This window comes from Scyliorhinus torazame, chromosome 16 (assembly GCF_047496885.1).
Source record: "Scyliorhinus torazame isolate Kashiwa2021f chromosome 16, sScyTor2.1, whole genome shotgun sequence".
Classification (NCBI taxonomy): Eukaryota; Metazoa; Chordata; class Chondrichthyes; order Carcharhiniformes; family Scyliorhinidae; genus Scyliorhinus; species Scyliorhinus torazame.
In genome coordinates this window covers 85,474,544-85,485,953 of record NC_092722.1, presented here as the reverse complement: position 1 = coordinate 85,485,953, position 11,410 = coordinate 85,474,544, and the positions used below count along the sequence as shown (strand labels likewise).

Below are 11,410 nucleotides of genomic sequence, written 5' to 3'. Positions count from 1 at the left end.
AGAGAGCGTGTGCGAGAGAGCGTGTGCGAGAGTGTGCGAGAGAGAGCGTGCGAGAGAGAGCGTGTGCGAGAGAGCGTGTGCGAGAGAGAGCGTGTGCGAGAGAGCGTGTGCGAGAGAGAGCGTTTGCGAGAGAGCGTGTGCAAGAGAGTGTGCGAGAGCGTGTGCAAGAGAGCGTGTGCGAGAGTGTGTGCGAGAGAGCGTGTGCGAGAGAGAGCATGCACGAGAGTGTGTGCGAGAGAGCGTGTGCGAGAGAGCGTGTGCGAGAGAGAGCGTGTGTGAGAGAGCGTGTGCGAGAAAGAGCGTGTGCGAGAGAGAGCGTGTGCGAGAGAGAGTGTGTGCGAGAGAGCGCGTGTGCGAGATCTTGTGCGAGAGAGCGTGTGCGAGAGAGAGCGTGTGCGAGAGAGCGTGTGCGAGAGAGAGCGTGTGCGAGAGAGCGTGTGCGAGAGAGAGCGTGTGCGAGAGAGCGCATGTGCGAGAGAGCGCGTGTGCGAGAGAGCATGTGCCTTAGAGTATGCAAGAGAGTGCGTGTGTGCAAGTGATTTTGTGTGAGCGAGTGTGTGTGAACGAGTGTGTGTGTGTGAGCGAGAGTGTATGTATGAGTGTATCATTGCAATGCCCCTGGTGCTGTCGATGCTCAGCAATCTTACACATTGGCCCGATATTCTCTGTACTCCAGGGCTCGACCGCCCATAAGACATAGGAGCAGAATTAGGCCATTTAGCCCATTGAGTGTTCAATCATGGCTGACCTGCTTCTCATCCCCATTCTCCTGCCTTCTCCCACAACGTTTGATCCCCTTCTCAATCAAGAACCCATCTATCTCTGTCTTAAAGACACTCAGTGATTTGGCCTCCATAGCCTTCTGCGGCAGAGTTCCACAGATCCCCCACCCACTGGCTGAACCTCCTTACCTCAGATTTAAAGGCTATGTCCTTGGTTTCCATTTTATCTCACGAGTGGAAACATCCACTCTATCCAGGCCTCGCAGTATCCTGCGAGTTTCAATAAGATCCCCCCTCATTCTTCTAAACTCCGAGTACAGGCCCACAGTCCTCAACCACTCCTCATATTTCAAGCTCTTCATTCTGACGGAGTCCGAAGACAGAGTCCACGTTAATAGCAGTTACATCACTACACACTTAATAATTATGGAACACCGTACAGTTAAAAAGATAAGTACTGACCCTCCGAGAGTGCGGCTCTCCCTCAGTACTGACCCTCTGATAGTGCGGCATTCCTTCATTACTGACCCTCCGACAAGTGAAGCACTCCATCAATACTGACCCTCTGACAATGCGGCACTCACTCGGTACTGAACCTCCAACAGTACGGTGCTCCCTCAGTACTGACCCTCAGACAGTGCGGCACTCCCTCAGTACTGACCCACTGAAAGTGCGCCGCTCCCTCAGTACTGACCCTCTGACATTGCGGCGCTCCCTCAGTACTGACTCCGACAGGCAGCGCTCCCTCAGTACTGACCCTCCGACAGTGCGGTGCTCCCTCAGGACTGACCTTCCTACAGCGCGGCCCTCCCTCAGTACTCCCTTGTGCCAGGGTCATGGATGTCTCTGAACGAGCACAGGACATCCTGAAGGCGGAGGGTGAACAGCCAGAGGTCATAGTACACATAAGTGCGAACGACATAGGCAAGAAGAGTGATGAGGTCCTGCAGAAGGAGTTCAGGGAGTTAGGCAGTAAACTAAAAATCAGGACCTCTAGGGTTGAAATCTCAGGATTTACTCCGTGTGCCACGTGCCAGTGAAGCTAGAAATAGGATAGTGCAGCTAAACACGTGGATAAACTGGTGGTGGAGGAGGGAGGGTTTCAGATTTCTGGATCATTGTGATCTCTTCTGGGGCGGGTGGGACCTGTACAAGAAGGACGGGTTGTATCAAAACTGGAGGGCACCATGATCCTGGCTGGGAGGGTTTGCAAGAGTCACTCAGGAGGATTTAAACTAGTATGGCAGGAGGGTGGGAACCAGAGCGTTAGCTTATACGGTGTAATAACTGAAGGCGAAATAGAGAACAAAAATAAGAGAACAACATTACCCTCAGGCAGAACAAAAAAGGTGAGAAGGGAGGTGGTCAATGCAGGACTCAGGGCGTTGTACCTAAATGCATGCAGTATACGGAACAAGGTAAATGAGCTTGTTCCGCACATTGAAATTGGCTGGTACGATGTTGTGGGCATCACAGAGACGTGACTGCAAGGGGATCAGGGCTGGGATTTAAATATACAAGAATATGTGTCCTATCGAAAGGACAGGCAGATGGAATATGGGTGCAAGTTAGCTAGTAATATAAAAGAAGATAGGAAGAGTTTTTTTCAATATATAAAAGGTAAGAGAGAGGCAAAAATAGACACTGGACCACTGGAAAATGTGTCTGGAAAAGAAATAATAGGAAGCAAAGAAATGGAACTGCATAGTTACTTTGCATCAGTCTTCACGGTGGAAGACACCAGTGGGATGCCAGAGCTCCAGGAGAACCAGGGGGCAGAGGTGAGTGCAGTGACCATCACTGAGGAGAAGGCTCTGGGGAAACTGAAAGGTCTGAAGGTGGATAAATCACCCTGGCTGGATGGACTACACCCCAGGGTCCGGAAAGAGATAGCTGAGGAAATTATGGAGGCATTGGTGATAATCTTTCAGGAATCACTGGAGGCAGGAAGGGTCCCAGAGGACTGGAAAGTGGCTAATGTAACACCCCTGTTTAAGAAGGGAGGGAGGCAGAAGATGGGAAATTATAGGCCGGTTAGCCTGACTTCAGTCATTGGTAAGATTTGAGAGTCCGTTATTAAAGATGATATCTGGAGTACTTGGAAGTGCATGGTAAAATAGGACCAAGTCAGCACAGCTTCGTCAAGGGGAGGTCATGTCTGACGAAGCTGTTAGAGTTCTTTGAGGAGGTAACAAGGAAGTTAGACAAAGGAGAACCAGTGGACATGATTTATTTAGATTTCCAGGTCTTTCACAAGGTGTCGCATAGGAGACTTAAATATGTTAAGAGCCCATGGTGTTAAGTGTAATATCCTGACATGGATAGAGGATTGGCTGACTGTCAGAAGGCAGAGAGTGGGGATAATGGGGTCTTTTTCAAGGTGGCAGCCGGTGACTGGTGGTGTGCCTCAGGGGTCTGTGCTGGGACCACAGCTTTTCACAATATACATTAATGATCTGGAGGAAGGAACTGAAGGCTCTGTTGCTAGGTTTGTAGATGATACAAAGATCTGTAGAGGGGCAGGTAATACTAAGAAAGCAGGGGGACTGCAGAAGGACTTGGACAGGCTAGGAGAGTGGGCAAAGAAGTGGCAGATGGAATACAATGTGGAAAAGTGTGAGGTTGTGCACTTTGAAATGAAATGAAGTGAAATGAAAATGAAAATCGCTTATTGTCACGAGTAGGCTTCAATGAAGTTACTGTGAAAAGCCCCTAGTCGCCACAGTCCGGCGCCTGTTCGGGGAGGCTGGTACGGGAATCGAACCGTGCTGCTGGTCTGCTTTAAAAGCCAGCGATTTAGCCCAGCGAGCTAAACCAGCCCCTATGGAAGGAAGAATGGAGGGATAGACTATTTTCTCTAGGGGGAAATGCTTACGGTTAATGTGCAGGTTCAGTCGGCAGTTAGGAAGGCAAATGCAATGTTAGCATTAATGTCGAGAGGGCTAGAATACAAGGGAAGGGATGTACTTCTGAGGCTGTATAAGGCTCTGGTCAGACCCCATTTGGAGTATTGTGAGCAGTTTTGGGCCCCGTATCTAAGGAAGGATGTGCTGGCCCTGGAAAGGTTCCAGATGTGGTTCACAAGAATGATCCCTAGAATGAAGAACTTGTTGTATGAGGAACGGTTGAGGACTCTGGGTCTGTACTTGTTGGAGTTGAGGAGGATGAGGGGGGGATCTTATTGAAATTTACAGGTTGCTGCGAGGCCTGGATAGAGTGGACGTGGAGAGGATGTTTCCACTTGTAGGAAAACTTAGAACCAGAGGACACCATCTCAGACTAAAGGGACAATTCTTTAAAACAGAGATGAGGAGGAATTTCTTCAGCCAGAGGGTGGTGAATCTGTGAAACTCTTTGCCGCAGAAGGCTGTGGAGGCCAAGTCACTGAGTGTCTTTAAGACAGAGATAGATAGGTTCTTGATTAATAAGGGGATCAGGGGTTATGGGGATGGGGTTATGGGCAGGAGAATGGGGATGAGAAAAATATCAGCCATGATTGAATGGCGGAGCAGACTCGATGGGCCGAGTGACCTAATTCTGCTCCGATGTCTTATGGTCCTGACTCTCCGACAGTGCAGTGCTCCCTCAGTATTGACCCTCTGACAGTGTGGTTCTCCCTCAGTACTGACTCTCCGACAGTGCGGCGCTCCCTCAGTATTGACCCTCCGATAGTACGGTTCTCCCTCAGTATTGACCCTGACTGTGCAGCGCCCCCTCAGTACTGACCCTCCGAAAGTGCGGTGCTCCCTCAGTACTGACTCTATGACCATGCGGTACTCCCTCAGTACTGACCCTCTGACCGTGCGGCACTCCCTCAGTACTGACCCTATGACCATGCGGTACTCCCTCAGTACTGACCCGACAGTGGGGCACTCCCTCAGTACTGACCCTGACTGTGCAGCACTCCCTCAGTACTGACCCTCCGAAAGTGCGGTGCTCCCTCAGTACTGACCCTATGACCATGTGGCACTCCCTCAGTACTGACCCTCTGATCGTGCGGCACTCCCTCAGTACTGACCCTCTGACCGTGCGGCGCTCCCTCAGCACTGATCCTCTGACAGTGCGGCACTCCCTCAGTACTGACCCTCCGAAAGTGCGGCGCTCCCTCAGTACTGACCCTCTGACCGTGCGGCGCTCCCTCAGCACTGACCCTCTGACCGTGCGGCACTCCCTCAGTACTGACCCTCTGACCGTGCGGCGCTCCCTCAGCACTGACCCTCTGACCGTGCGGTGCTCCCTCAGTACTGACCCTCTGACCGTGCAGCAATTCCTCCAAGCGGCTTCTGCTGTGCCGCGACAAAGGAATAGAGTTTGCTGTTGTTATTTGAAAAGCTTTATTTCGGAGACATGCAGTCAGTCATGAGTTGGTTACTTAAGTACAAAATAATGGTGATGAACACTGGACAATCAGGGAACCTGTTAGAGAGTTTCGAGACTTTGTGGCGCCGCAACGGTTAAAAACAATGAAAGTGTTCGCCTGGTGAAAGCAAAGATAGCAGGAGAGGTCTCAAGGACCAAAATCTGCTTCAAAGGTGGGAGGGATTGACTCACGCGGTGGGGGATGGGATCCGGATCGGATGGAGTATTCCTTGGCTGTAATCCTGCCAGATCTGCGGGCAGTGCCACGCCATCTAACCCCATCAATGCCCTCGTGAATGCCATTGCTTGATGTGGATGGGATTGGGCATCCCCAGCGCACGCATGCCGCAAATTGCGCCTCATGCCTGCTCTTGCACTCAGCAGCACGTCGAACAGGACTGTAGGGCTGTTCTTGCGCATGTAGGCCTCAGGTGAAGACTGAGGCTTGGTTCCAGCCCTCCTTCGCTTGATGAGCAGGTCTGAATGGCCTTTGTTTTAAGCGCACAGGCCATGAAGCCCAGAGCCTACGCTGCCCTCATTCCTACGGTGAGCAGTTCGGCACGGCTGTTTTTTCTATTTTGCTCTATTTGAGCCTCAAATTAAGCCTGTGGCCTTCTCCCCGCCCTTATTCCCATCACGGGCAGGTCTGCAAGTGCCATTATGCACGCAGGCCTCAAGTGAAGCCTCCAGCTTATGCCTGCCCTCCTTCCTGCCACGGGCGTTGCACAGCCACCTTGACAAGTGTAGGCCTCAAATGAAGCTCGAGGCCTGTTCTGCTACACCCCAGTCCTTCAATGAGCAAGACTGTGTGGGGCTCACCTTGGCGTACACGGACCTCAAGTTGAGCCTGAGGCCTACATATTCCTGCCCTAATTCCTGCCGCGAGGGTGATTGGACAGCAGGCCTTAAAAGGCGCCTGAGGGCCCTTTTCCTCAACCTGGGTGGGACGTGGAGCGCATGGGTGGTGGATGCGGAGGAGGGTGGGGAAAGGGTGCAAAGGATGTCCAAAATGATCGCCAATGAAGAAAACATCAAAACGTTAAATAAATTATTATTTTAAAAATGACTGCCCTGAAAGATTGCTTGATTCCGTGTGTGTGGGGAGGGGGGAGAAGGGTCTGGAGGGTGAGAGGAGATGTTGTTGCTCAGCTGGTGAAGACTGAAAGAAAGGCTAAGGCCTATGTCACAGGCTTGTCCGAAAAACAAAATACCCAAGTTCCCTTTGTGCCCTTCCCCTCACTCCCTCCTCGTAACACTGGTGCCCACAGAGGAGGCCACTTCCTTGGAGAGATAGCGAGGTGAATGGCATGCGGCAGGGTCAGGCGGAGAGAGAGGATGGTCTCCAGGAGGGTTTGGGGGCCTTCCACGATTGCTGGTCGCTGCTCGTCGCCCCTGGCGCCCTCAGTTAGTCAATTAGCCTTGGGCCATGGCCTCGCTGTTTACGCCTCATCGTCATTCTGTCAAACGCCTGTCAGGTGCACAGAGAGGTGGTGGAGAGAGAACACAGAAAGAGAACAGGTAAGAATGAGGTTCTGTTTGTGAAGGAGGCAGGCATGCAAAGCAAGGTCCAATCCGAACGCCATGCATCCCCCTCTCGCCAGTTAGCCACATTTACAACCCCATTGGCATCCTTTGAATTCATTCAGAGGATCTGAGAACCACTACCTAGGCCCCAGCATTTCTTTGCCATCCCTAATCGCCCTCATTGAGAAGGTGGTAGGTGATCCACCATCTTGAAACCGCTACAGTCCCCATGCGGTACAGGTACACCCACGGAGCTGTAATGGAGGAACATTCAGGACTTTTACCCAGGACAGGTACAGCACGGGGTTAGATACAGAGTAAAGCTCCCTCTACACTGTCCCCATCAAACACTCCCAGGACAGGTACAGCATGGGGTTAGATACAGAGTAAAGCTCCCTCTACACTGTCCCCATCAAACACTCCCAGGACAGGTACAGCACAGGATTAGATACAGAGTAAATCTCCCTCTACACTGTCCCCATCAAACACTCCCAGGACAGGTACAGCACGTGGTTAGATACAGAGTAAATCTCCCTCTACACTGTCCCCATCAAACACTCACAGGACAGATACAGGACGGGGTTAGACACAGAGTAAAGCTCCCTCGACACTGTCCACATCAAACACTCCCAGGACTGGATCAGCACAGGGTTAGATACAGAGTAAAGCTCCCTCTACACTGTCCCCATCAAACACTCCCAGGGCAGGTACAGCACGGGGTTAGATACAGAGTAAAGCTCCCTCTACACTGTCCCCATCAAACACTCCCAGGACAGGTACAGCACGGGGTTAGATACAGAGTAAAGCTCCCTCTACACTGTCCCCATCAAACACTCCCAGGGCAGGTACAGCACGGGGTTAGATACAGAGTAAAGCTCCCTCGACACTGTCCACATCAAACACTCCCAGGACTGGATCAGCACAGGGTTAGATACAGAGTAAAGCTCCCTCTACACAATCCCAACGTAACACTCCCAGGACAGGATCAGCACAGGGTTAGATACAGAGTAAAGCTCCCTCTACACTGTCCCCATCAAACACTCCCAGGGCAGGTACAGCACGGGGTTAGATACAGAGTAAAGCTCCCTCGACACTGTCCACATCAAACACTCCCAGGAGAGGTACAGCACAGGGTTAGATACAGAGTAAAGCTCCCTCCACACTGTCCCCATCAAACACTCCCAGGATAGGTACAGCACGGGGTCAGATACAGTGTAAAGCTCCCTCTACACTGTCCCCATCAAACACTCCCAGGACAGGTACTGCACAGGGTTAGAAACTGAGTAAAGCTCCCTCTACACTGTCCCCGTCAAACACTCCCAGGACAAGTACAGCACGGGGTTACATTCAGAGTAAAGCTCCCTTTACAAAGTCCACAACAAACACTCCCAGGACAGGTACAGCACGGGGTTAGATACAGAGTAAAGCTCCCTCTACACTACACCCTGTATACTTTATCCGATGCCAATGGTTATGTAGTTACATTGTATATGTTGTGCTGCCCTATTATGTATTTTCTTTTATTCCCTTTTCTTCTCATGGACTTAATGATCTGTTGAGCTGCTCGCAGAAAAATACTTCTCACTGTCCCTCGGTACACGTGACAATAAACAAATCCAATCCAATCCAATTAAATCCAATCCCATCAAACACTCCCAGGACAGTTACTGCACGGGGTTAGAAACTGAGTAAAGCTCCCTCTACACTGTCCCCATCAAACACTCCCAGGACAGGTACTGCACAGGGTTAGAAACTGAGTAAACCTCCCTCTACACTGTCCCCGTCAAACACTCCCAGGACAAGTACAGCACGGGGTTAGATACAGAGGAAAGCTCCCTCTACACTGTCCCCATCAAACACTCCCAGGACAGGTACAGCATGGGGTTAGATACAGAGTAAAGCTCCCCCTACACTGTCCCCATCAAACATTCCCAGGACAGGTACAGCACGGGGTTAGATACAGAGTAAAGCTCCCTCTACACTACACCCTGTATACTTTATCCGATGCCAATGGTTATGTAGTTACATTGTATATGTTGTGCTGCCCTATTATGTATTTTCTTTTATTCCCTTTTCTTCTCATGGACTTAATGATCTGTTGAGCTGCTCGCAGAAAAATACTTCTCACTGTCCCTCGGTACACGTGACAATAAACAAATCCAATCCAATCCAATTAAATCCAATCCCATCAAACACTCCCAGGACAGTTACTGCACGGGGTTAGAAACTGAGTAAAGCTCCCTCTACACTGTCCCTATCAAACACTCCCAGGACAGCTACAGCACGGGGTTAGATACAGAGTAAAGCTCCCTCTACACCGTCCCCATCAAACACTCCCAGGACAGGTACTGCACAGGGTTAGAAACTGAGTAAACCTCCCTCTACACTGTCCCCGTCAAACACTCCCAGGACAAGTACAGCACGGGGTTAGATACAGAGGAAAGCTCCCTCTACACTGTCCCCATCAAACACTCCCAGGACAGGTACAGCATGGGGTTAGATACAGAGTAAAGCTCCCCCTACACTGTCCCCATCAAACATTCCCAGGACAGGTACAGCACGGGGTTAGATACAGAGTAAAGCTCCCTCTACACTACACCCTGTAGGCTTCATCCGATGCCAGTACTTATGTAGTTACATTGTATATGTTGTGCTGCCCTATTATGTATTTTCTTTTATTCCCTTTTCTTCTCATGGACTTAATGATCTGTTGAGCTGCTCGCAGAAAAATACTTTTCACTGTACCTCGGTACACGTGACAATAAACAAATCCAATCCAATCCCATCAAACACTTCCAGGACAGGTACTGCACGGGGTTACAAACTGAGTAAAGCTCCCTCTACACTGTCCCCATCAAACACTCCCAGGATAGGTACAGCATGGGGTAAGATACAGAGTAAAGCTCCCTCTACACTGTCCCCATCAAACACTCCCAGGATAGGTACAGCACGGGGATAGATACAGAGTAAAGCTCCCTCTACACTGTCCCCATCGAACACTCCCAGGATAGGTACAGCACAGGGTTAGATACAGAGTAAAGCTCCCTCTACACTGTCCCCATCAAACACTCCCAGGATAGGTACAGCACAGGGTTAGATACAGAGTAAAGCTCCCTCCACACTGTCCCCATCAAACACTCCCAGGATAGGTACAGCACGGGGTCAGATACAGTGTAAAGCTCCCTCTACACTGTCCCCATCAAACACTCCCAGGACAGGTACTGCACAGGGTTAGAAACTGAGTAAAGCTCCCTCTACACTGTCCCCGTCAAACACTCCCAGGACAAGTACAGCACGGGGTTACATTCAGAGTAAAGCTCCCTTTACAAAGTCCACATCAAACACACCCAGGACAGGTACAGCACGGGGTTAGATACAGAGTAAAGCTCCCTCTACACTACACCCTGTATACTTTATCCGATGCCAATGGTTATGTAGTTACATTGTATATGTTGTGCTGCCCTATTATGTATTTTCTTTTATTCCCTTTTCTTCTCATGGAATTAATTATCTGTTGAGCTGCTCGCAGAAAAATACTTTTCACTGTAGCTCGGTACACGTGACAATAAACAAATCCAATCCAATCCAATTAAATCCAATCCCATCAAACACTCCCAGGACAGTTACTGCACGGGGTTAGAAACTGAGTAAAGCTCCCTCTACACTGTCCCTATCAAACACTCCCAGGACAGCTATGGCACGGGGTTAGATACAGAGTAAAGCTCCCTCTACACTGTCCCCATCAAACACTCCCAGGACAGGTACTGCACGGGGTTAGGTACAGAGTAAAGCTCCCTCGACACTGTCCCCATCAAACACTCCCAGGACAGGTACTGCACGGGGTTAGAAACTGAGTAAAGCTCCCTCTACACTGTCCCTATCAAACACTCCCAGGACAGCTACAGCACGGGGTTAGATACAGAGTAAAGCTCCCTCTACACTGTCCCCATCAAACACTCCCAGGACAGGTACTGCACAGGGTTAGAAACTGAGTAAACCTCCCTCTACACTGTCCCCGTCAAACACTCCCAGGACAAGTACAGCACGGGGTTAGATACAGAGGAAAGCTCCCTCTACACTGTCCCCATCAAACACTCCCAGGACAGGTACAGCATGGGGTTAGATACAGAGTAAAGCTCCCCCTACACTGTCCCCATCAAACATTCCCAGGACAGGTACAGCACGGGGTTAGATACAGAGTAAAGCTCCCTCTACACTACACCCTGTAGGCTTCATCCGATGCCAGTACTTATGTAGTTACATTGTATATGTTGTGCTGCCCTATTATGTATTTTCTTTTATTCCCTTTTCTTCTCATGGACTTAATGATCTGTTGAGCTGCTCGCAGAAAAATACTTTTCACTGTATCTCGGTACACGTGACAATAAACAAATCCAATCCAATCCCATCAAACACTCCCAGGACAGCTACAGCACGGGGTTAGATACAGAGTAAAGCTCCCTCTACACTGTCCCCATCAAACACTCCCAGGTCAGGTACTGCATGGGGTTAGAAACTGAGTAAACCTCCCTCTACACTGTCCCCATCAAACACTCCCAGGACAGGTACAGCACGAGGTTAGATACAGAGTAAAGCTCCCTCTACACTGTCCCCATCAAACACTCCCAGGACAAGTACAGCACGGGGTTAGATACAGAGTAAAGCTCCCTCTACACTGTCCCCATCAAACACTCACAGGACAGGCACAGCACAGGGTTAGATACAGAGTAAAGCTCCCTCTACACTACACCCTGCATGCTTCATCCGATGCCAATGCTTATGTAGTTACATTGTATATGCTGTGC

General features: G+C 50.2%; 1 protein-coding gene across 4 annotated transcripts in view; it reads right to left on the bottom strand.

The window, feature by feature from the left end:
• Window positions 1–5,032: 5,032 nt before the first annotated feature.
• Window positions 5,033–11,410, bottom strand: part of LOC140392920 (atrophin-1-like) — a 238,203-nt gene continuing 231,825 nt past the window's right edge. For all 4 annotated transcript variants that reach the window (XM_072478699.1, XM_072478702.1, XM_072478700.1 and 1 more), the window contains one exon: window positions 5,033–6,549. Coding sequence is in view for 1 of the 4 variants with exons in the window: in XM_072478702.1 (XP_072334803.1) it covers window positions 6,534–6,549 (16 nt within the window). In the remaining 3 variants the exon portion in view is untranslated. The remainder of the gene's footprint in view (window positions 6,550–11,410) is intronic.